The 23,336-nt window shown below is 58.5% G+C and overlaps 3 protein-coding genes across 7 annotated transcripts; 2 read left to right on the top strand and 1 right to left on the bottom strand.

Moving 5' to 3' along the window:
- Positions 1–2,167: 2,167 nt before the first annotated feature.
- Positions 2,168–7,821, top strand: CA11 (carbonic anhydrase 11). 2 transcript variants are annotated; one of them, XM_028129612.2, is made up of 9 exons: positions 2,168–2,606; positions 2,694–2,768; positions 3,544–3,656; positions 5,612–5,797; positions 5,998–6,093; positions 6,269–6,341; positions 6,432–6,586; positions 6,771–6,936; positions 7,699–7,821. In XM_028129612.2, exons 1-9 carry the CDS (start codon positions 2,540–2,542, stop codon positions 7,722–7,724), a joined length of 957 nt encoding a protein of 318 aa, XP_027985413.1. In that variant the 5' UTR covers positions 2,168–2,539; the 3' UTR covers positions 7,725–7,821. The 2 variants fall into 2 exon arrangements, with proteins under 2 accessions (XP_027985413.1, XP_008152618.1); XM_008154396.3 differs by having other exon boundaries at positions 3,514–3,656.
- Positions 7,822–8,471: 650 nt separating this feature from the next.
- Positions 8,472–14,203, top strand: DBP (D-box binding PAR bZIP transcription factor). Its single transcript, XM_008154402.3, has 4 exons — positions 8,472–8,988; positions 9,958–10,368; positions 11,937–12,148; positions 13,700–14,203. Exons 1-4 carry the CDS (start codon positions 8,850–8,852, stop codon positions 13,913–13,915), a joined length of 978 nt encoding a protein of 325 aa, XP_008152624.1. The 5' UTR covers positions 8,472–8,849; the 3' UTR covers positions 13,916–14,203.
- A 152-nt stretch (positions 14,204–14,355) lies between these two features.
- On the bottom strand, positions 14,356–23,196 carry SPHK2 (sphingosine kinase 2). 4 transcript variants are annotated; one of them, XM_054710421.1, is made up of 7 exons: positions 22,849–23,196; positions 21,650–21,783; positions 17,739–18,213; positions 16,821–16,970; positions 16,627–16,721; positions 16,425–16,540; positions 14,356–16,037 (listed from the first exon to the last, which is right to left on the bottom strand). In XM_054710421.1, the coding sequence occupies exons 2-7, from the start codon at positions 21,668–21,670 to the stop codon at positions 14,942–14,944; spliced, it is 1,953 nt and encodes a 650-aa protein (XP_054566396.1). In that variant the 5' UTR covers positions 21,671–21,783; positions 22,849–23,196; the 3' UTR covers positions 14,356–14,941. The 4 variants fall into 4 exon arrangements, with proteins under 4 accessions (XP_054566396.1, XP_054566397.1, XP_027985410.2 ...); XM_054710422.1 differs by lacking the exon at positions 22,849–23,196 and having other exon boundaries at positions 21,650–21,785; XM_028129609.2 differs by lacking the exons at positions 21,650–21,783; positions 22,849–23,196 and adding an exon at positions 19,530–19,697.
- Positions 23,197–23,336: the final 140 nt, after the last annotated feature.

Below are 23,336 nucleotides of genomic sequence, written 5' to 3'. Positions count from 1 at the left end.
ACACATTTCTGCGTTTCTGAGTACCTGTCTCACCAACCTCCGGGGCCTAGAAAGGTCTGTCCCTGCCCCTGGCTCTGTCTCTCTTCCCCTCCCCACCTGTGACGGTCTCTAAAGAAGCCCACACATTTTTAGGCTCTTCCCTCCCAGAGGAGGAGCCCACTCTCTCCCCTCTGAGTGTGGCCGGGACTCAGTGACTCATTTCCCATGAAGGGATTGCGTGTGAGACTTTTTTTAAAAACATATTTTGATTGATTTCAGAGAGGAAGGGAGAGGGGGAGAGAGAGAAGCATCAACGAGGAGAGAGGATCACTGATGGGCTGCCTCCTGCACGCCCTCTACTGGGCATGGAGCCCACAACCGGGCATGTGCCCCGACCGGGAATCGAACCATTGAATTGTGACCTCCTGGTTCATAGGTCGATGCTCAACCACGGAGCCACGCTGGCTGGGCTGTGTGTGACTTTGGAGATTAGGTCACACAAAACATCTCTCTCCCCCACCCTCCACCCCGCACGGCTCACCCTGGGGGAGCTGGCAGCCATGTTGTGAGGACACTCAAGCAGCCCTAGAAAGGCCCATGTGAGGAGGAGCTGAGGCCCGGTGCCCAGGCCGTGTGGTTGAGCTTGGACGTGGACCTTGCAGCTCCAGTCAAGCCTTCAGGCGCCTGCAGCCTCAGCCCACAGCCTGACTGCACTCTCCTGAGGGGCCAGGCCAGGACCACCCCGCTGGGCAGCTCCGAGGTTCCCACCTCAGGAACTGTCAGACAGTCAATTTGGGGGTGATTTGTTAGGTGACAAGGGGTAATTAATATACCCCTCTCTTTCTGGTGTCTTCTCGCTCTCTCTCCTTTTCTGCTCTTCCTGGGTGTCTCCGCCTCCTCTGTCTCTGAATGCCTCCTTCTGCTCCCTGAAGGTCGGTTTGTCTGTTCCCAGGTCTCCCTCCCTCACCTGGGTCTCAGTCTCTGTGCCCAGGCCTCCCTGTTGAGATCTCTCTCTCTCTGCAGGAGTGTCTCTCCTTACAGATGTGCATGCGTGTGTCCGCCTCCCTCCTCCCGGGCCTCTGGCCCTGGTCCCGGGTGTTTCTATCTCTCTGTCTCTCCTAGTGCTTGCTGTGCCCTCTGTCTCTCCATCTTTTCTGCTTCTGTCTCTCCCCACCCGCTCCTGCCCGGCGGCTTGTGTCTCCATCTCCGCCCTGCGGCGGGGGGGGGGGGGGGGGGTGTCTCTCTGCTTCTCTCTGCTTCTGTCTCTAACTGTGGCCTCCTCCACCTGTCTCTCTCATTCTTTCCCCTCATTCTGTGTCTCTGTCTCTATTTATCTCTATCTGTATTCCTCCCTCTCACTCAGCGTGTGTCTCTGCCTCTCGCCCTCCCCGCTAGCCGGCCATCTCCCTCCGACCTGTCTCTCTCCATCTAGCTCAGGCCCCCCTTCCCTCCCGGAGCCTCCGCATTCCCCCCTCCCCTCCGCTCCCCGGGCCTGGGCCTTCCCCGCTCCTCCTCCCCTCCCCGCCTCTCCCTCTCCAGGTCTCTGCCTCCCCCTCCTGGTCAGCGGCCCTCACCGCACCCCAGTCTCCCAGGGGATCCCCGGCCGGGTTAAGGCAACCCCTGGCGGAGGCCGGAGGGGAGCACTGGGCGGGGGCTCAGACGTCGGGTGCAGGCTCCAGCCGGTGTCTCCGAGAGCTGGGGGACCCCGGTCCTCCGGGGCCAGGGCGCTGAGCACGCCAGCGGGAGGCCTCTCCCAGCTCCACCTTAAGCGCCCCCCTTCCCCCTTCTGCGGAGGACGGGGACTGCCAGCTCCGGCCCCAGGTGTCCGGGCCGCCCCCGCCCCGCGGCTCCAGCGACCCCGCCAGGCACCCTGCCCCTTGGGCGTGTCACACACACACACACACACACACACACACCCCTACCTGCCCGAGGCGTGTTCGCTGCTGTGAGAGCACCCGCCCCCCAACAACCACAAAAAAAAAAAAAAAAAAAATTAAATAACGCCGAGAAAGGGAGGGGGAGGAGGGAGGAAGGGACAAGAGAGAAGAGAGAGACAGAGAAACAGAAGAGGCAGGAGAGGAGGAGGGAGAGAGAGGCTTAAAGGGGGAGAGAGGAGGTGAGGAGGGAGAAGGGAAGAAGAGGCAGGAGCGGAGAAGGGAGAGCGGGGGGAGGAGGAGGAGGTGGAGGAGGAGGATGGGGACATGGAGTTAGGTGGCCTGGGGGAGCTTAATGAAAAGAGCCCAGAGGGGGTGTGGATTAGAAACCAAGAGGCAACCTCAGGGAGAAGCAGGAGGCAGAGAGCGGAGTAGAAAGATCAGGAGGCAGAGGGAGACTGGGGGGTTGGGGGAGGAGAGGAAGGAGGAGAGACACAGAGGGGAGGAGAGGAGTGGGCTGGGGGACCTCGGTCCCTGGCTGGCTTGGTATTTGGGGGTCCGGGACTCCCTGCGGGGAGAAGAGGAAGGCTGGAAGTCCTGGAGGGACAGGGTCCCACAGAGAAGAGAGGGAAGAGCTGAGGGAGGGGCCGGGCACTGGGAAGGGGTCGCCCAGAGGCCTCCCGGGGATGGGCGGTGCAGCCAGTCGGAGCGCCCCTCGAGCGCTGGTACTCTGGGCTGCACTGGGGGCGGCAGGTAAGGCCTGGGGTCGGGGCAGGAGCCCCTAAGGGAGGGGCGGGGTGGGGGTGCCAAGGAGAGGGGTTCAGGCTGCTCTCTCCCCAGCTCACATCGGACCGGCACCTGACCCCGAGGACTGGTGGAGCTACAAGGATAATCTCCAGGGAAACTTCGTGCCAGGTGCAGCCAGGGAGGGGACCCAGCAGTCCAGGCCGCGACACCTTCCTCGGACCCGGAACCCTCTCCTCCCTAGGAGTCCCAGCCCCTCCCTTCCTCCCCCAGGAGTCCAGCCCAGCCTCTGAACCCCAGTGGCTCACCATGGGACATTATACATGCGCATTTCAAGTAGTGAGTGGGAGTGAGTGGAAGGAGAGTGTGTGGGGGTGGAAGTGTGTGTGTGTGTGTGTGTGTGTGTGTGTGTGTGTGTTTGCAGGGAAAGAGGCAGGCAGGTCCTGGCTCCCGCTGGCAATCAGAGGTTCAGTGGCCCCCTGCCCTGCCTTGTCCAGCCCTCTCTTGGCAAGTCCTCTCCCCAGTACATTATTACCCAGCTGTGCTGCAGGCGAGTCAGAAAGAACTACAACTCCCATAGGCACTGGGGCAGTCTGGCATTGGATGACTAGGCTGGGAGCCCTAGAGCCTGCTGGGAGTTGTAGTTCCTTCTCCCAATGACTTCATTTAAGATAGGTTTGATCAAGGAGAGGATTGGAGGTGTTAGAGCGTCTTAAGAAACTCCTCCAAGATTCTTCTAGGTCCCAGGATTCTGGATCCCAGCTCCCTTCTCCCTCAGATCCAGGAGTCCAGATTCCTAGCCCTTCCTCTCCTGGGATCCAGGAGCCCAGACCACAGCCTTCTCAGCAGATGCCAACATTGGGATCCAGTTCCTATTTCTGACTCCCTTTCCTCCCTGCCCTGCCCCTGCCCCCAGGGCCTCCCTTCTGGGGCCTGGTGAACGCAGCCTGGAGTCTGTGTGCAGTGGGGAAGCGGCAGAGCCCCGTGGATGTGGAGCTGAAGAGGGTTCTTTACGACCCCTTCCTGCCCCCACTGAGGCTCAGCACTGGGGGAGAGAAGGTAAGGGGCCTGGTGGGAGGGGTTGCCAAATCCACTGCGGTGGGTATGAGTGGAGGCTGGGGTGGGACACTGAGGTGGGAGGCCAGCCTTGGGGAAGAAGGGGTACATGCTGGGTGGAGAGACCCTTTCCACCCTAAAATGGATCACCTGTCCTTTTCTCCCCACACATGGCTCACTAGTCTCCCCATTTCTATAGAAGCAATGGTAAAACAGGTTTTCCGTGCCAGGCATTGTCTTAAAAGCTTGTTAAACCCTCTAATCCTCACAGCAACCCCATGATATAGGTGCTGTTGTCCTTATTTTATGGGAGCAGAGACTGAGGCACAGAGGTCCATTTGCCTGAGGTCACGCAGCTAGAGTACCAGCACTGGGATTCAGACCCAGGCAGCCTTGTCCCAGCATCGATGCATGCTTCTTGCCCGCTTTGCAACACCATTTCTTATAAGGGCCAGCACCATCGTTCACTCACCTGCCCCAGCTAAAAGCCTCGGAGCCATTTCCCATCCTGTTCTCTCCCTCATTCCCATTTCCAATGTGTCCTTCCAGTCTCCCTGAATATCATTCAAATCTTTTCACTTCTTGTCGCCTTCACTGCCCCCACCAATGTCTTGCAGCTGGACTGGTGCCATGGCTTGCTTGCTGGCCTATCTCTCTGTCTCCTGCAATCCACTCTCCACCCCACAGCTAGAGAGATGTTTAAAAACACCAACCAGATCATACCTCCCCTGTTCAAAATCCTTCTATCAGCATAAATAATAATAGCAAACACTTGCCTGGCACTGTACCAAGTAAGTGTGTGTGTGTGTGTGTGTGTGTGTATATAGGGAAAGAGGCCGGCACACACACATACACATATATATATACTAGTAGCCCTGCCCACGAATCCGTGAGCCAGTAGCTCGCTGCCGCCCTCCAGTAGCTCTCTGCCCACTGCCCTGCCCTCCTGTAGCTCCCTTCACCACCCCCTCCCCCGCCCCTCCTAGCTTGCTGTCCTGCCCGCTCCTGTAGCTCTGCGCTGCCTGCTTGTAGCTCACTGCTCCACCCTCCTGCTGATCCCTGATCTGGTCATTACACGGTAATGACCATTTGCATATTACATCTTTATTATATAGGATATATTCCAGGCGTCCTCCAAATACGGCCCGCGGGCCACATGCGGGTGTTTTTGCCGTTTTGTTTTTTTTACTTCAAAATAAGATATGTGCAGTGTGCATAGGAATTTGTTCATGGTTTTTTTTAAACTATAGTCCGGCCCTCCAACGGTCTGAGGGACAGTGAACTGGCCCCCCATTTAAAAAGTTTGAGGACCCCTGATATATTCAATAGTTTAAATAAAAATACAAAATGCCCCATCTAGTTCTCATCACCATTCTCTCCTTTGCTCATGACTTTAGTCCCATGGGCCTCTTCGCTGTCACTAAAACAGTCCGCCTCAGGGCCTTTGCACTTGCTGTTCCCTATTCCTGGAATGCCCTTCTCCCTGCTCTTTGCAATTAACCCCTACTTACTATTCAGGTCTCCATTCAAATATCACCTCCTCACAGAAGCCTTACCAGACACGCCCCCCCCCCCCCCTCCAATCTAGGCCAGATTTCCCATTATACTTTCCCAGCACGAGAACAGGATGTAATTAATTAAGCAGTTACTCATGTGAAACCAGTATTTATTGTGTGTCTCTGCCCAATCAGAACATAAGCTCCATGAGGCCCAGGATTTTTGTCTACTTGTTCATCGTTCTCTTCCTGGCATCCATGGCACATAGTAGTAACTCAATAAATATTTAATTAAGTAAATTCACCAACACTGAGCACCTACCGTGGACCAGCACAGAGCCTGGAAAGTCGTAGGTGCTCAAACTACGCTGACTGATTAAGTGAGAAGCAGGAAATGTAGGAGTGGAAATGGGAGGAAAGGTATCTCTCTGTGTCCCATGTCATCTTCCATCTCTCTCACAGCTCCGGGGAACCCTGTACAACACCGGTCGCCACGTGTCTTTCTTGCCTGCACCCCGGCCCGTGGTCAATGTGTCTGGGGGTCCCCTCCTTTATAGCCACCGACTCAGTGAACTGCGGCTGCTATTTGGAGCACGTGATGGAGCAGGCTCTGAACACCAGATCAACCACCAGGGCTTCTCTGCTGAGGTGCTGGCCACTGACCTCTGACCCTTGATCCTTGCCCTGGGTCACCCTCACCCTCTTCTTGCTTCACCACATCCTCCCTACAGAACTGCCCCCCCCCCTGCACTAATCCTTAACCTGACTTGGGACCCCCAAAGGCCCAGAGCTGCCCCCATTCTCTCCTCCTCCTGCTGGGGAACCCCACTCCCGTGTTGCCCTCCCAGGTGCAGCTCATCCACTTCAACCAAGAACTTTATGGGAACCTCAGTGCTGCCTCCCGGGGCCCCAATGGCTTGGCCATTCTCAGCCTCTTTGTCAATGTGAGTCCAGGCAAGATTCGGAGGGAGGGAGGGAGGGAGGGAGGGGCTGGGCACCTGGAATCTGGGGTCTGAGGAAGAGGAAGGCTGGGAGGCCCAGACTCCTGGGTATTGGGGGAGGGCTGGAGGGCTTGGACTTCTGGGTTCCTCCCCCCTCACCTCACATACCCCCACACAGGTGGCTGGCAACTCAAACCCATTCCTCAGCCGCCTCCTTAACCGGGACACCATCACCCGAATCTCCTACAAGAGTAAGTCCGTGGTGCTTTAGTGGGGGTGTGCACATGAGGGGAGCTCAAGTGTGGGGAGCCCTTCTTCACTCTGGCGTAATATGCCCGCAGACGATGCCTACTTTCTTCAAGACCTGAGCCTGGAGCTCCTATTCCCAGAATCCTTCGGCTTCATCACCTATCAGGGCTCTCTCAGCACCCCACCCTGCTCTGAGACTGTCACCTGGATCCTCATTGACCGGGTCCTGAATATCACGTCCCTCCAGGTGACCCTCTAGCTACCCTCCTTCCCCAGGTGGACTGGAAACTCGGGGTCAGAGGGTCAGATGGTGCTGGGGTGGAGCTGAGCAAGGCCCCTCAGATTGGCTCCCAGGGGCGGGACTTCCTTGTGACGTCACCAGGATCATCTATTCACTCCCAGTTTCCCTCTCCACTCCCCTCTGTTGGCAGATGCACTCCCTGAGACTCCTGAGCCAGAATCCTCCATCCCAGATCTTCCAGAGCCTCAGCGGGAACGGCCGGCCCCTGCAGCCCTTGGCCCACAGGGCCTTGAGGGGCAACAGGGACCCCCGGCACCCCGAGAGGCGCTGCCGAGGCCCCAACTACCGCTTGCATGGTATGGTCCAGTCTGCACCCCCGCCACCACCACGTCTTGGTCTAACCCGCCTATGTGTCTCCCTACGGTGTGTCAATATGATAAAGTCCTACCCGCCTTTGCTTCTGTATGGTCCGGCCTCCTGAGTTCTCACTCGCTCTGTCTCCCTCCCCGCTATGTGTCAACGTGCTACAGCCCACCTCCCTACCATAGGCCATTGCTGGTTCATGATTTGTCTTTCCTCTTCACTGCTTGTAACTTGCAACTTAGTATATAACCCTGGCTTCTTTGTGGTACGATTTCCTATTGGTCTGTGGTTCCTCTCCCAAAGTGGTGGAACCCGGATCCATTTCCTGTTTCCATGTGGTATAAACCCTGTGCTGTTCCAAAATCTGATAGCCCCGCCCCCCCTTTACTGAGAATCAATATGGTTCAATCCCCTCCCCTTCCTACTTCCTCCTCTCCCTTCAGCCCTGAGATCTAAACGGCCACCTCTCTTCTGGCTTCTCAACATGGTACAGTCCAGGGCCCCCCTCCCTTCCGGAAGACCTTCGGGTAGTTCAGCCTGATGCTGAAACTGAATGTCCCCATCCCACCCTCCGGCTCAGCCTACTGCCGGGCCATGTATACCAGCTTCTCAACCTGGTCCATTCCGGTTCCCCCTTCTCAGCCGCCCAGTGGTAGAGCCCTACCGGCCCCGGCCCCGCCCCCCGCGCGCCCCCGGCACAGTCCAGGCTACTGTGCCTCAACTAACGTCCTCAATCGGTGTCGTCTGTCTTACAGTGGATGGTGCCCCCCACGGTCGCTGAGACTCCCCACCGAGGATTGCGCCTGCCCTTCCCAACCCTACCCAAGAGGGGAGGGGAGTCACCCCCAAAACAAAGCTATTAAAGGGACAGAACACTTCCTGTTTCTCAGTGGTCTGATTCGAGGCGCGGCCGGGTATTGGAGAATAGCACCCTTCTTTCTAGAAACCAATCTTCGTCTTCCTAAACTCCACTATTCGGGCTTTGGCTTCCTAATTCCCAAAACAATCGTTTGGATGTGCGGCTCCATTAAGCGGCGCCTCTCCCGCCCACCCCCTCCCCTTACCCACTCTCCGGGTCAGGCAGCACGCGCAGAGCCATGTGCTTCCTCCTCCCGCCTGCCTCATTGGCTCGAACTGGGTCACGGTCCCGCCCCCAGCGCCGTCTTCCATTGGCCAAATGTAGGTCAGGGTCCCGCCTCCCACGAAAAGGCTGGGCAGCTTCACGCACTTGGGCCCCTCCTGTATCCCGGGCCTGGGCGGATCCACGGGTCCCATTGGCTGAGCGTGTGGAGGGGTAGGGACGCGATTGGCCCGCACTTTCAGCCCGAGGGAGGCACGCGGCTGGGGTGCATGGCCCAAGAGACGGGCGGGGCTGGGCGTGCGCGGGCGGGGGCCGAGAGGAGGGGTGCTCGCTGTGGCGTCGGGTGTTTTGGTTTGGCTTTTTTTTTTCCGCGAAAGAAGTTTGCTTTGGCCACGCCTCAAGGCTGCCGCCTCCTCCTGCCCCCTCACCCGCCCCTCTGCGCTCACCTCTTGGTGCAGATTGCAAAGCGCCTTCCGTTGAGAGAGCTGCAGATTTTGCAAGAGCCAGGCTCGCCCACCTTGTAGAAGGAGCGCCTTGAGTCCCCTTAAGCCCTCTGTTGCAAAGAGCTGGCCGTCTGATCTGATCATTCCCTCACCCAGACTGCATGGTCTCCTGGGACCCTCTAGAGTTGCACGTTTCTGCAGCGAGGACTGCAAATCCCCGTCGCTCCTAGGATTTGCACTGTTCTGGATACTGGAATCTTGCAAGCTACGCTCGCCCGCCCCTGGGCAGACACTCGCCCGAACCACAGGAGTGTACCGCTGACCGGCAGGCCAGCTCTTCGCCTCTCCATGAGCCCGTAAGCCTGCGGGCAGGTGCCCGGCGATGGCGCGGCCCGTGAGCGACAGGACCCCGGCCCCCCTGCTGCTGGGCGGCCCGGCCGGGGCCCCCCCTGGCGGGGGAGCGCTGCTTGGCCTGCGGAGCCTTCTGCAAGGGACCAGCAAGCCCAAAGAACCAGCCAGCTGTGAGTTCTACCCCCACCTCGCCCAACTCAGACACCCTACTCCCTTAGGGACTCAGGTGCTGGGGGAGGGGGGGCCCACAGCTACCGTCTACGTGCGGGGAATCCATCTTCCCAACCTTTACCCCTTTAACTTAAGGTGTTTAGGTCCTCAGATCTTTCAGGAACCACGACCCAAAAGTACCGGCTGTCAAGCCCGTCTACCACGAGGACCCAGGAGTCTAGGCCTGCCCCCCCCCCTCCACTCCCCCCAGTGTCCTTCTCCCGGAGGGCCCGAGAATCTAGGCCCTAACCCCCTCTTCCTTTTGGTTCGGAGAGTCTGGACCCCTGAGGTCCAGGGAGGAGAGAGGGGGTGTGTCTGATGCTCACACGGTAGTGACACGGGCTTGGGCGGGGCCTCCTGGGGTCACATGGAGTCTAGGGATGAGGAATGTGCCCCAGGAATAGAGCCCCTTCCTGTCCCTTACAGAGAGTGGGGGTAGGGAGAGGGGGTACAGTGCGGGGTGGGGGTAGGTTGCAGAGGAATCACAGAGCCGTCTTTTTTCTCTCACCTGCCCAACCCTCCCCTACCTCTGTCTGAACTTCCGTCCCTCTTCCATGTCTGCCCCTTACCGGGTCTCTGTCCCCATCTCTCTCTGCATCTCCGGCCTCCCCTCTCTCTGGGTCCCTGTCCTCCCCGCTGAGTTTCTCTCCCTCTCTCGGTCTCTGTCCCCCTCTCCGTGTATCTGCCGCCCCCGTCTCTGACCTTTCTCTATGGGTCTCCTTCCCTCTCTGAGTCTCTGTCCCCTCCTCTTTCTGGGTCCTTGCCCTCCCTCTCCGGCCTCTCTCCAACCCCGTCTGTCCCCTCTTTCTCTGGATCTCCGTCGTGTGGGTCTCTGTGCTCCCTTTGCTGGTGTCTCCCTGACGCGGGGTCTCTTCTCCATCTCTGTCTTCCTCTTCCTCCCGACCCTGCCCTGTCTTCCTGGCCCCCAGGTCTCCTGAAGGAAAAGGAGCGCAAGGCGGCTCTGCCGGCAGCCACGGTTCCCGGGCCGGGCCTGGAGACGGCGGGCCCGGCGGATGCCCCCGCTGCGGCGGCGGTGGGCGGCGGGTCCCCCCGGGGGCGCCCAGCGGCCGCTCCGGGCCCGAGTCTGTTAGCGCCGCTGCTGTGGGAGCGGACGCTGCCGTTCGGCGACGTGGAGTACGTGGACCTGGACGCCTTTCTGCTGGAGCACGGGCTCCCTCCCAGCCCGCCGCCCCACGGTGGCCCGTCCCCGGCGCCCTCGCCCGTGCGCACGCCCGCACCCTCCCCCGGACCCGGCTCCTGCGGCTCGGCTTCCCCTCGCTCCTCGCCGGGGCACGCCCCCGCCCGGGCCGCCCTCGGGGCCGCCGGCGGCCACCGCGCAGGTGCAGCGGCGGGGGCAGGGCCTCGGTGGGCGGGGCTTAGTCGACAGTGGGCGGGGCTGTGCGACACCGGGCGCGGGTCGGGGGGACCCGGGCCGCGCTCCTGGATTCTGGGCCCCCTAGTTGAGAGAAGCTGGGAGAAGAGTCGGATTTCCTGTCCCCAGTGGATCAAGGGCTGGGTCTCCAGCACCCATAAGAGAGGGACTTGGGGCCCCTAATTCCAGGAAGTCTGCCTAGTGGGGCGGTAGTGTGGATTCTTCTGTGGGACGTGGGGAGTGGTGGAGCCAGGACTAGGAGCCCACAACACCGGAGTTATTTAGTGAGAAGTGGACTGTACCCCCATATTCTTGGCCCGGAATGGGTGGAACTGGGATAGGACCTAACTTCTAGACCCTCTACTGGGGAGAAGGCGAGGGCTGGGCACAGACTGTTTCCCTGCACATAAGGGACTGTGCGCCCTGGTTTCTGGGTCCCCCATTGGAAAGGGTCTAGGACCCCGGGTCCTGCACTCCAGAGGGGAGAAGGCCGAGGAACTTCATTCTAGGTCTTCCATTGAGGCGAGGGTCGGTCTTCCCATATTCCTGGAAAAGGAGGGGCCTGGGATTCCAGAATCCTGTGCACCCCGGTGGCGAGGGGCTTAGGGCCCTAGGGAGAAGATCGAGGGGGTCGGTTTTTCTGTGTTCCCCAGAGAGAAGGGGGGACTGGATCCTTGGAGGTTGAGAAGTTCGAGCTGAGAGACCCGAAGGAGCGAGAGGAAAGGTGTGCTCCCTCTGGCATCTTGGGGTCTCCAGGGTCTGGCAGCAGGTCGGGGATTCCTGGACACACCTGCCACTGGTCCAACCTCCGGGCAGAACCAGGGCCCTCCCCCTCCCAGCCGCACACTCCCGCGCCACGTGAGTCCTCTCCTAACCTCCTCCGTGCTTCGCGCACGCGCGGTCACGCGCGAGGGGGCGGAGCTTGGGGAACGTGAGGGAGCCCCGGCGGCTGGCGGGGTGCGGAGGAAGCAGGCGCCCGCACGTGACTCGGCCCTGAACCGGTGTCCTCAGCTGACCCTGCTTGCTCGTTCTTAAAGGCACAGGCCACCTGCCCCCCTTGAACCAACCTCCTGGGATCTCAGAGCCCTTTCTGCTTCTCTTCCCTAACTCCTGAGAGCTAATAGTTCTTAAGAGGCTCTTGGAGTCTTTTCAGTGCATTGGATTCCATTTTCCTGAACAGGGCTAGGCATTGGCCAGGGATTCGGTAAGGATTCAGGCTAGCCTATGGGGAAGAAACTAACACTGACTCTGAAGGCCTGAGGTTTTAGAAGCGATAGCCCAGACTCAAGTATAACTTAGGGCAAGTTAAGTAATGATTGGGCCTCAGTTTCCCTTTTTGTAAAAGTGGAGTTGGTTTCATTATTTCTAAGCATCTTTATGGCTTAGGGAGCCTTCATATTTTATATTAGGGTTGTTCCCTGGCAAAGTATGTTAGCCTTCATTGTGGTGGATATGATACCTGCGTAGAGGGTAGCATCTGGGAACTTCCTTCCCAAAATAACTACACACTCAGGTGATACATTTTATTTCCCAAAGGCCTGACCTCTCGGGACACACCCAGCCCTGTGGACCCAGATACCGTGGAGGTGCTGATGACCTTTGAACCTGACCCTGCTGATTTAGCCCTGTCAAGCATTCCCGGCCATGAGACCTTTGACCCTCGGAGACATCGATTCTCAGAGGAGGAACTTAAGCCCCAGCCCATCATGAAGAAGGCGAGGAAGATCCAGGTGCCAGAGGAGCAGAAGGTGAGCACCGCCAGATGTAGGACACAGGCTTGGCCAGCCCAGCCCCCACAGCCAGGGTTCCCCACACTCAGGCCTGGGTTCTCACCAGGATTAACTCTTGGGTTCTTCTACAGCCAAGAGCCAGTCCTCCTTGGCCAAGGGGGCAAAGTTTTGGGCTTGAGATTTATGGAGATGGCGTAATTATGGGACACAGACAAAGCCAGCCCTGCTGGACCCAGCTGTACAGATTTGGAGCTTCTCCTGTCCGCTGGACCCCACCTTTCCGTGGGGCAGGCTTCAGGCTCTGCTGGGCTCACTTGCTAAGGACAGCATTTTTTTAGCAGTGGGTTATCAGTCTGTCTCTTATCAGCCAGTCAGGCTAGGGCTTGTCTTTTGATCTCTGATTTGAGGCATCCTTTGGTGTGATTGCATCTGCCTAGGACACAGACTTTCTCAGCCCTCTAGGCCTTATTTCCTGGGTCTGAACTGCCTCATTGGCAAGAAGCCTCCGGTTCTGATGGTCAGCCAGGACCACATTCCGATTTGGGTGCTTTGGGCAGTGACTCATCTTTCTAGCATTCTGTCTCTTCCAGTTCTGGGGTCTCCCCCAACAAGAGGTGCCTGGGCTTCTCTCACAAGGCTTTGCCATGCCTTCATGTAAGACACAGCTGCTCAAAGCAGCTCGGACAGGCCTACAAACCCAGTCTAGATCAGTGTTTCTCCTGCCACAGGCCCTGTTGCTAGGGACAGGAACTAGGCTTTAATGAAATGGGGGGCAGGGGGCATGTTTCAGAACTCTGGGTGCCCCTTGGCAGTAAGGAGTGGCCTGCCTTTGCACCAGATTCTAGGACTAAAGACCCCTGGGCATAGTCTTGTGGGGAGGGCTCAGGATAGCTCCTTCACTAAAGCACAACTGGGACCTGTTGGGTGGGGGAGGGGGGCGCAACCCCATGGCTTATTTCTATTCAAGGCCAGTTCAGAGACCAGCTGCAGTCTTTGGGACCACTTAGACTTTACTTTTGTTTGATGAGGAGGGATGACGTTGCCTTGGCAACAAGGGCCAAAGGGACCAGCTCTGGGAGGACTTTATGGGACATCAAATCCCTGCACTGGGGAGGCTGGACTTCCCTTAACAACCAGGATCTGGAAAGGTGATGTACAGGGCAGTGCTTTTCACTGGAATCTCACACCCTGAAAGCCCTGTTGCTAGGGAACAAGCATCCTTAGCAACCAGGAGCTAACTGCAGCCCTTTGTCAAGCGAGGAGGGGGGCCTCTGCTTTGCACACTGGAGACCTGAGGCCCAGTTGTTGGGAGGCCCCCTCATGCCCTAGCCTTTGCTAGGGTCCTGCTCTCCTTAGCAACCAGGGCCCTAGAGGGGCAGACCCTTGGACACCCATCTCAGGGGAGACCCCGAATCCTTTAGACCCCACTGCTGAGAAGCAGTAGCCGTGAAGCTCCTTTAGATTCCCTCCGGTCCTTGAAGGAACAAGCAAAGCTGCTCCTCCCTTCTTCTTTCGCTGTGGCTGGGGGCCCCTCTGGACCTCAGTGCTTTTCCACCTCTGCACCCCCAGGACGAGAAGTACTGGAGTCGGCGGTACAAGAATAACGAGGCAGCCAAGCGGTCCCGCGACGCCCGGCGGCTTAAGGAGAACCAGATATCGGTGCGGGCGGCCTTCCTGGAGAAGGAGAACGCCCTGCTGAGGCAGGAGGTGGTGGCCGTGCGCCAGGAGCTGTCCCACTACCGCGCCGTGCTGTCCCGCTACCAGGCCCAGCACGGAGCCCTCTGAGGCTGCGCCCCACCCCCACCCGGCGGCGGAGCTCTCCTCCACCGCACTCAGACTTGCGCTCTGACACCCCCTTTCCTCCCCATCCTGTGGTCCACGGGCCGGCCAGCTGGGTGCCCCAGGGACGTGATGATGCAGATAAATACATTTATATTTTTAAGAAAAAGCGAGCCTCCCCCCTCCCTAGCGGGGGCGGGGAGGGTCCTCTGTGTGTGCCTCCGGCACGTCGGGGACCCCACCCTCCCACCGCCTCCGTTAACACTATCCTGAATAAATCTTGATAACCCCAGAGCCAGCTGTCGTGGCCCCGGGTCAAGGCCAGGGGGTCACTGGCCGCAGTCTGTGGGTTCGTCTGGGCTCCGGGCCAGGAAAGGCAGGAGCTGCTGGAAGTGCCGATTCTGATCCCTCCCACGGGCTGCCGCACAGAGGCAGGGGCGAGGGTCTAAGAGGAATGTAGCGACTGCCTTTATTGCATAGACCTTTTCAATTGCTTTGAAGATTGGGGTCTGGAGACGCACAGGAGACAGAAAACGGGAAATGAACTGCCCGCCCACACGGACGGGGCGGAACCTTAGTGCAAATGTGAGCGTTGGCCCAGGGGAACCTGCCCCTCCTGGCCAGTTAAATGGAGGCACCGGAGTGGACAGGGCGAGACCGGGCCCTGACTGGCCAGCCCGTACATCCCAGGCCCCATCATTAGGTGACGCGGGATGAGAGGCTCCGCCCTCAGCCGACCTGGTCTTCCAGGAGCTGGAAGCAAGGGTCTGGTCTGAGCTGCGCCCTCATTGGCCAGGCACTACCCTCCCGGGCGAGCCCCCTTTCCTGTGACCCTAATGGCCCTCACCCCCTGGCATTCGGGCCACCCTCTAGCATCACCACTGGTCCCCAGGAGGCGGGCACAGTCCTGAGACAGGGGCTCCCTTGCACGCGGGGCCTCTTACCTAACTAGCAGCCAGGCCCCGCCCCTAGCGAAGGCCCCACCCCCTTGGAATGTAGGCCCCGCCCATCGCAGGCTCCAAGTTTTGAGGTTCAGGGCTCTCGCCCAGGGCGGCCTGGAGGCCCAGTGAGTAGCGTTCCTAGGCCCGGATGCACCTGAGCCTGCAGGGGCCCGTACTCCACCTGCTCCCCATCCACCGTGAGCACTCCGCGAGGAGTGAGCGGCTCGAGGCGAAAGGCACGCGCTGCGGCATAGCCCAGCTGCGGGCAGCCCAGGCTGAAGTGGCTGCCTCGCTCCATGGCCAGGAAAAGGCGCAGCAGCGCGGCTCGGGAGATGCCACCGCGCACCCAGCACAGGTGCACCAGGCCGTCATCAAAGCGCGCGTGGGGAACTGCCACGAGGTCAGCCCCCAGGTGGCTGGGGGAGATGGCCAACATGAGCACAAAGTCCCCCTCCAGCGTCACCCAGCCTGGGGGTAGTGGGGTACCCAGAGGAGGAAGCAGGTGGTCTGGTGGGCCCCCAGTAGAGATGACTCCCGGGTCACCATCAGGGGTGGGAGGCAGTAGCCCAGAGGATGCTGGCATTTCTGGTCCCGCCTCGGTGATGGGTGAGAGGAGAGCTGATCTGGGGGAGCCAGGGGGCGAGGGCAGCAGCGGGTCTGGGGACAGTGGAGGATCCGCAGCCTCGCCCCAGTCCCTGGCCAGCTCTGGGCCTCCACCATTGAGTGACAGGACGGGTATTGGTTCGGGTGAGTCAGGGGAGGTCAGGGCAGGCTGAGGCAGGGACAGGGGCAGGTCAGATACAGAGCGATGAAGGGGTGAGTGGGCCACGGTTCGAGCTGGGACGGGGGCCAGGGTCAACTCTGATTTGGCACGGGGCAGGCCATGGGCAGGGGTGGGTGAGGCAGGCTCCACGGTGGCAGGCAGGTAGGAGATGCGTCCACGGTAGGTGTGCAGTGTGGCAAGGCCCAGCACCGTGCCTAGTGTGAAGCGGGCACTGCCCAAGGCCCTGAAGCGCTCGCTCTGGATGTCCACGTCTGACACGAAGCCCCAGGCCACAGACAGGAAGGAGAAACAGCGGGAGCCCGAGGCCAGGGTCACAGAGAGGAGGTCCAGCGGGCGGCAGCCACCCCGGCAGAGCAGCAGTGAGCAATTGAGCAGCAGGTCAATGCCCAGGGCCTGCTCAAACCTTCAGAGCCAGAGACGGATTGACAGTGAGAAAGAGTAAACAGGGCTGGGTTAGAGACAGAGTGCAGAGCGGGGAGGAGACAGGCAGACAGCAAGGGGACCAGGCCGGCCATGTCCCCAGGCCCACCCACAGCCACCTGGCCACCTCCAGGTGGACTCTTCTTACTGGGCCAGGTTCCCTCTCGATCCATCCCACAAGCATTCACTAAGTGCCACCTGTGTGCCAGGCACAGTTCTAGGCTCTAGGGATACTGGGAACAAGACCAGCAAAAATACCAGGCTGATGAACCTGACAGTGGACTGGCAGCGGGAGGGGAAGATGTGCCCGGTCCGTTATCCCTCCTCCAGGGTACCCTCAGGCTCACCGGAGGAGGAAAAGCCCACCTACCCCCCATGCTGGTTCACGGCTCCAGCCAGGGCGTTGCCGGAGCCACAGGGGAGGATGCCCACAGGCGTCTTCATAGCCTCTTCCCAGTCAGGGCGATCTAGGAGTCCATTCAGCACCTGGAGGGCCGGAAACCAGACACCTGGGTACTGTTCCTGGCCTCCACAGCCCCCCCAGGGCTCGGGGCCCAGGCCTCCTGTCCTACCTCGTACAGCAGCCCATCTCCCGAGACTGTGACGATGCCATCCCACTCGCTCAGGCTCAGTCCCTGGACCAGCTCCCGAGCGTGGTTCTGTCGTTCTAATGTGGGAAACCCGGAGGTGAGGCAGGCTCTTCCACCCCCCAGGACGCAGGAGTGCAGCCCCAAGGCCTCACCTTCCATCCTGACACCGCCCTTACCTGTCTGGATGAGGTTGAAGGACAGCCCAGCTTCGGAGATCATGGGCAGCACGTGGTTCTTACACAACTGCCAGGCCAGGCCCCTCCCCCCAAAGGGATTGACCAATAGAAGCAACCGGGGTGGCCTTGGCAGAAGGTGGGAGGTGATTTCTGCAGAGAGAAGGGAAGGAGTCCATAGAGGCCAGAGACCCAGGCCCCTGACCTCAGAAACAGCAACTGCAAACAGCCCCCAATAGGCGGCTGGAGGGCTGGCACCGGAGCCTCGATTTTTTGCCTCCCAGGCTTCCCGTGCCCAGGCCACCCCCTTCTGAGACAAAGACGGGGCTTGGGTGTCTAATCCCTGCGCCCTTTGGACCCACGTGTGGGAGGAAGGAGAGCTCCGTTCCTCACCAACACCCAGATCCCAGATCAGGTTGCTTCACTCTGCGAGGCTCCATTACTGTCACCATCCCTTAGGACCGTCCCCCAGGCAGCCAGCAGGAGCCTGGAGGACCAAGTCCCACCAGCTGGGGACCCTTGAATCTTGACCGTCCTGTGCCAACTGAGGCCCCCGGGTGGGGGGAGGGGGTTCCTGTGCCTGAAAGCCTTCTCTGGGCCCCCCTGGGCTAATGTTCTAGATGCCACCTCTGGGCGCCCTGGGTGGTGACTGATCACGTCTCAGTCTGCTGCCCTCATCGGCCCGGGAGCCTCTGACTCACCCGTGGTCAGGCCCCATGGAAGGGGAAGGAAGAGACAAAACCTAGTGAGGGAGCAGCAGGCACAAATAAGCTTCCTCGGCCTGTGCTTCTGTTCCTTCTGTAGCCCCTGCCTGTCTGGTAGCACTTTCATTACAGAGACATTACACAGCACACAGAGAAGTAGACAGAGATGCCCACAGAGGGAGATCCGCAGAGACTCGGAGCTTGCCCAGGACCTCACCCCCATTCCCAGGCAGCTGCAGTCCACGGAGCAGACACGTGAGGACAGTGGCCCAGCGCTGGACCTCAGCCCGGTTCTCCTCATAGGTGGCCGCCCCATCAGCCCCAAAGGTACGCGTGGCTCTGCGCCGGCCCCCGCGCCGGCCCCGAGGGTAAGTGTAGATGCAGAGGTAGGCCGCTGAGTCAGAGGGGCTGCGGCTGCGCAGGGTGCAACAGCCTGAGACCTCGGCCAGCAGGACCAAGCCGCCCCGGGGCCTGGCTTCAGGCTTGGGGCGGAGCCGCTGGATGTGCAGAGCCTGTGGTGTGAGAGTGAGGGCAAAGCGCGGGCCTCGGGCTGGGTAGGAGCCAAACTCGCCATGCAGGAGTGGAGTGCTGGTGGCCAGGGGTGACAGCGGCGGTGGGGCCATGGCTCTGGGCCTGTCCTGGGCAGTCCTAAGCCCGTGGCCCCAGCTCCAGTTCAGCTCCTGGTCTGGCCTCTGTGGGAAAGAAGGGCAAGAGTCAGAATCCAGGACCCCCATGTCAGGTGGAGGGAAAGGGGCCGGGCCTGTGGACAGGGAGAGACAGTGAGGGACAGTCACAGGTGCACCGGAGACAGACAGGCCCAGACAAGTGTGGGGAGACCCCGAGGAAGCAGGGAAGGGATCAGGTGGACAGGAAAGCCAGCATTCTGGAGGGTCCACACCCGGGCATGCAAACATTCATTCATTCATTCATTCACCCCCTAAATAATGACTCAGTACCCTCCATGTGCCAATCACAATGCCAGGCCTAGCAAACACAGCAGGGAACAAAATGGACAAAACCCCCTGCCTTCACAGAGTTTACATTTTAATCATAAAACAGGAAAACAAGATAAAGAAATACAGTGTGTTGGGTGATAAGGGCTTTGGGGGGAAATCAGGCAAAAGGGGACATGCAAAGACAGAGAAAAACAACACACACACATCAGTCATCTCCAGGTGGAGAACGTAACGAGGGAGAGACACCTGGACACAAAGAAAAAGAGGGATGAGATCTGAGAGCCGGAGAAACACTGAGAGGAGACAACAGCTTAATGAAATGAAACTAGGATGATGGAAGATACTAAGGAGAGGAAAAGTGTAGGGTCGAAAAGGCAAGGGAGAAAAAGAGAAGACAGAGGCAGGAGGTAGAAGATGCAGACAGCAGTCAAGACCGAGAAAGGGATGTGACATGGAGGGACCAAGGAGTCAGAGAGCTAGAGGAGCCACATGCAGGCACCTGCAAGGGGACAGGGTTTCAGAGCTGGACCCTGAGCACTGACCTGGGCATCTGGCTGCCTGCTCTGCGGGGAGGGAATGGGAGCCAGGCGTGAGGTCCCCTCCCCAGAGGCTCTCCCCCTGCCCTCTGCCTTGCTTCTGCGGCCTCCTCCTCCTTACTCACCTTTGTTCCCCTCTGCTCCGCCCACCCAGCCACCTGCCAGTCCTGCCCCTCAGCTGCCCCAGACACACCCCCATCTGTGGCCTCACCCTAAGGAGTCACCTCTGCCCCCTGCCCTGGCAGCTCCCGCAGGCTCCCCCACCCCATCTCAATTCAGGTTTAGGCAGAGCCCTAGATCTCCCCCAGTCCTGGGTCCGAGTCCTCTGTCTCTAGTCCGCAAGTCTCTGGCCTGGTTTCCATTCTCTCCTCCCGTCCAGGTACCCCAGACCCGGGCCTGGGTCTCTAAGCCCTAGGTCTCCCGATCCATAAGCCTGAGTCTTTGTCTCGGGTTCCCCCTGTCCGGGGCCTCTACTCTCCCACGCCCCTCCCCGATTTCCACCACCCAGTCCCAGACCTGGGTTTCCATTCCTGGATCCTTCAGCCCCGGTTCTGGTTCTCCATCTCCATCCCACAGCCCTGGTACCCCAGTCCCGGGCCTGCGTCTCTCCGTTCCTCTTGGCCCCGCGGCCCCCCAGACTCGGGTCCCTGCCCGGACCCCCGCACCCTCCTCACAAGCCTGGTCCTCCTCCAAGCTGCCCCTCAAGTCAGCGCCAACCGCCCCCATCTGACCCAGGGGGTGTGTGGGGGGGGGAGTGTGGCTCCGCTCAGCCAATGGCCGTGCGGCTGGCCTGAGACGCACCAATGAGGGGACGTGGGGGGTGGGTCCAGCGACCCGCGAGCTTGGCGCAGGGGCTGCCGCGGGAGAGGCGGAGCGCTCGCGAGATCCGCTGCCATTGTAGTTGAGGGCACGCGCGCACCACGCCGCGGTCACGACTCTACAGCCGGGGACCAGATCGCCATGTTTGTTGAGGGTACAGGGGCCAGTCCATTCATTGGGTTTATAAAAGAGAAGGGGCGTGGAGGGAGGTCTTTAGAGGCAGCTAGAGACAGACCCTAAGACAGGGAACCAAGACCCAGAGATATGCAAAGGGCGTTAGTAAGAGATCCAGAGAAGCAGCCGGAGGCAATGAGAGACGTGCAGAGAGAGTGTTGTCTCTTCTTAAGATAGAGTCAGCCCTAGCTGGTTTGGCTCAGTGGATGGAGCACCAGCCTGCCGACTGAAGGGTCCCGGGTTCGATTCCGACCAGGGCGCACACGCCCCGGTTGCGGACTCGGTCCCCAGTGGGGGGGCCGTGCAGGAAGCGGCCAATCAATGATTCTCTCTCATCACTGATGTTTCTGTCTTCCTCTCTGAAATCAATAAACATATACATATTTTTAAAAAGATAAAGAGAGTCAGATAGACGCAGAGAGATAAACAAAGAGACAAAGACAGTAGAATTAAGACTGTGCAAGGTTAGGACTCAAGAAAACCCAGAAAATGACAGAGAGAGAGAGAGAGAGAGAAAGAGAGATAAGGACTGACACTTCTGGAATGAAAACCAGGGAGGAGAGGCTCATTAACTCACAAATTATTAATAAGCCATAGGGATATATTGTATAGCATGGGGACTATGGTCAATATATGTTGTATTAACTCTGCAGGGTGACAGGTGGTAACTGGACTTGTGATCATTTTGTAATATCTACACCTGAAATTCATGTAATACTGTATGTCAACGTTTTAAAATGTCACCAACTATTTACCTTGGGCCCAAACCAGAGTGGTGCATGACATAAGCTTCCGCCTAGTGAGTGACCCAGTTACATGACACAGAAGAAAGATGGGAGATACAGTATCTGTGAGACCACTAGGCCAGGGGTGAACAGGAGAGAGAATATTTTTAAAAAAATATATTTTTATTGATTTCAGAGAGGAAAGGGAGAGGGAGAGAGATAGAAACAACAATGATGAGAGAGAATCATTGATCGGCTGCCTCCTGCAGGCCCCGCACTGGGGATCAAGCCCGCAACCTGGGCATGTGCCCTGACAGGGAATAGAACCCAGGACCCTTCGGTCTGCAGGCTGACACTGTATCCACTCAGCCAAACTGGCTAGGGCCAGGGGAGAGAATACTGAAGGCTCAGAGGCTGAGAGGAACTGAGACCAGGAGACAGAAAGCAAAGATGTTGACAGAAACAGAGAGAGGCAAAGATCTGGTGAAGGTGAAGGAAATCAGGGCAAGAATAATATGAGGAGATGTAGAAACAGACAGAATGGTAGAGAGAAAGGCACATGCTAAAGGAGACAGGGACAGAGCTTGCTTTCCAGAATGAGATGAATGGAGGAAGGAGTTCATTTATTGCCAACCATGTACCTTGTGTTCAACCCAGAGTAGCAGCAGCACCAGGTGATACATGCCTGCCAAAGGATGGCCCAGAGAGAGAGGGACAGAAACCCACCCAGTAAGATGGAGAGACAGGGAAACACAGCACTTGGGCTTGGGGCCCAGACAGAAAAGCAGACACACGGACCCAAGAGGCTGGGACTCACAGACAGAGACCAGGTTACAGAGATGAGGGAACAGGGAGGGACAAGGAGGAAGAGGAAACCATCCCAGGGTCTGGTGATCTGGACTTCAGATAGAGCCTTACCTGCTGCTTCGAGGTGTCCATTCATCGGCCAGCCCTCTGCTGTGTTATCAACAAGACCCTGGTCCTGGGTCGGAGGCCATGGGAGGGTGGTCTGGTAAGGAGTCAGGCCTCACGGTTCAGCCTGGCCTCGGGCGCTGTGGAGGAGAAGTGAGTAAGTAGGAGCACCGAGGGCAGACGACAGGAGGCCAGGCTGGATGTGTGTGGAGCCCATGAGGAAGGGCCTTTCTGAGAAAGGAGGAGAGAGGTCAGCTTTTTCACTGCCCCAACCAGTTCCTTGTCTCATCTACTAAGGGCCAGTCAATAAATAGGGGTGGAGCCTAATTTTTTTTTAATCCTCACCTGAGGCTATTTTTTCCACTGATTTTTTTATTTAAAAATTTTTTAAATATATTTTTTAATTGATTTCAGAGAGGAAGGGAGAGAGGGAGAGAAACATCAATGATGAGAATTATTGATTGGTTGCCTCCTGCACGCCCCCTACTGGGGATCGAGCCCACAACCCAGGTGTGTGCCCTTGACCAGAATCAAACCCCGGACCCTTCAGTCTGCAGGCCAATGCTCTATGCACTGAACCAAACCAGCTAGGGCTGCACTGATTTTTTAGAGAGAGGGAGAGGGAGGAGGAAGGGAGAGAGAAAAACACAGATACTAGAGAGACACATCAATTGGTTGCCTCCCACTTGCGCCCCAACGGGGGCCAGGGGATTGAACCTGCAACCGAGGTATGTGCCCTTGACTGAGAATCGAACCTGCCACCCTTTGGTCCTCGTGCTGACGCTCTAACCACTGAGGAAACTGGCCAGGGCCTAATTTTTATTGAGCGCTTATAATGTGGGAAGCACTGTCCTATGCATTTTTACTAACTTATACAACGCTGGATAACATCCTATGTGCCAGGCCTATTGTCACCCCCTTTTTGTAGATAAGGGCAGTGAGGCACAGAGAAGTTAAATGATTTGCCCAAAATCACACTGTTATTGGAATTTTAATATTTCTATGTCTCTGCTCCTCCCCGGATCTCCATTTCCCGCCTCTTTCTAGGTCCCCCCCGCCCCCCAAAGTCAGTGTTTGTCCACTACCCTTCTGGGTCTCTCTTCCTTCTCCCTTCTAAATCTCTGTCTCCCTCTAAGTCTCTCCTCCCCTCTCAGAAATTTTTTTACCCATCCCCTCTCTCTACTCCACCCCCAAGCCCGAGAGACCTCAGTGTGCCTCCTCTGCGCTCCAGTACCGTGCACATCCCTCACAGCGAACCCGCTGGGCCATGTGAATCTCTCTGGCTGAGAAAAGCAGCCCCCAGGTGGCGGAGGCTGAAGAGGGATCAGGGAAGGGCCCCCTGGGGGCAGAGGGAGAAGCGAAACCTAAAAGGTAAAAATGCAGGCTGCTATAGACTGGGCTGCAGCAGGAAGATCTCGGATTAGACCTCAAGTAGGACTTTCCTAAGCTGCGGCCGCGCCTGGAAGTACCAACACGAGATAAGGCAGTCTGATAAGGAAATGACCCGAGCACGGAGTCAGAGGTTTCCCAGAGGTCTAGACTAGCCCCTCCTGCCCCGCCTCCTCATCTCCAACTTTCGGCCCGCCCAGTCCTCCTGAAGTCACAGAGAGGTTGTCGGCTTCGGGCCAGAGAGTCACTGCGCGACCAGTCCTCCCAGGTCCGCGCGACAGCTGTCTTGCTCCCAGATCCCTTT

Source organism: Eptesicus fuscus, chromosome 21 (assembly GCF_027574615.1).
Source record: "Eptesicus fuscus isolate TK198812 chromosome 21, DD_ASM_mEF_20220401, whole genome shotgun sequence".
NCBI classification, from domain to species: Eukaryota; Metazoa; Chordata; class Mammalia; order Chiroptera; family Vespertilionidae; genus Eptesicus; species Eptesicus fuscus.
The sequence above is the reverse complement of the archived record's forward strand: the minus strand, read 5'-3'. Positions and strand labels throughout refer to the sequence as shown.

Bases quoted from the DNA above. Each gene is read 5' to 3' on its own strand.
- SPHK2 (XM_054710421.1), bottom strand. From the start codon at position 21,670: ATGGACACCTCGAAGCAGCAG. The intron at 16,722-16,820 runs GTAAGGGCGGTG...TTCCCACATTAG, and splicing joins CTTCAACCTCATCCAGACAG to AACGACAGAACCACGCTCGG. The intron at 16,038-16,424 runs GTAGGTGGGCTT...CTGGCTCTGAAG, and splicing joins GCCGTGAACCAGCATGGGGG to GTTTGAGCAGGCCCTGGGCA.
- CA11 (XM_008154396.3), top strand. From the start codon at position 2,540: ATGGGCGGTGCAGCCAGTCGGAGCGCCCCTCGAGCGCTGGTACTCTGG. The intron at 6,587-6,770 runs GTGACCCTCTAG...CTCTGTTGGCAG, and splicing joins TGAATATCACGTCCCTCCAG to ATGCACTCCCTGAGACTCCT. The intron at 6,937-7,698 runs GTATGGTCCAGT...TCTGTCTTACAG, and splicing joins CCCCAACTACCGCTTGCATG to TGGATGGTGCCCCCCACGGT.
- DBP (XM_008154402.3), top strand. From the start codon at position 8,850: ATGGCGCGGCCCGTGAGCGACAGGACCCCGGCCCCCCTGCTGCTGGGC. The intron at 10,369-11,936 runs GTGCAGCGGCGG...TATTTCCCAAAG, and splicing joins CGCCGGCGGCCACCGCGCAG to GCCTGACCTCTCGGGACACA. The intron at 12,149-13,699 runs GTGAGCACCGCC...CTGCACCCCCAG, and splicing joins AGGTGCCAGAGGAGCAGAAG to GACGAGAAGTACTGGAGTCG.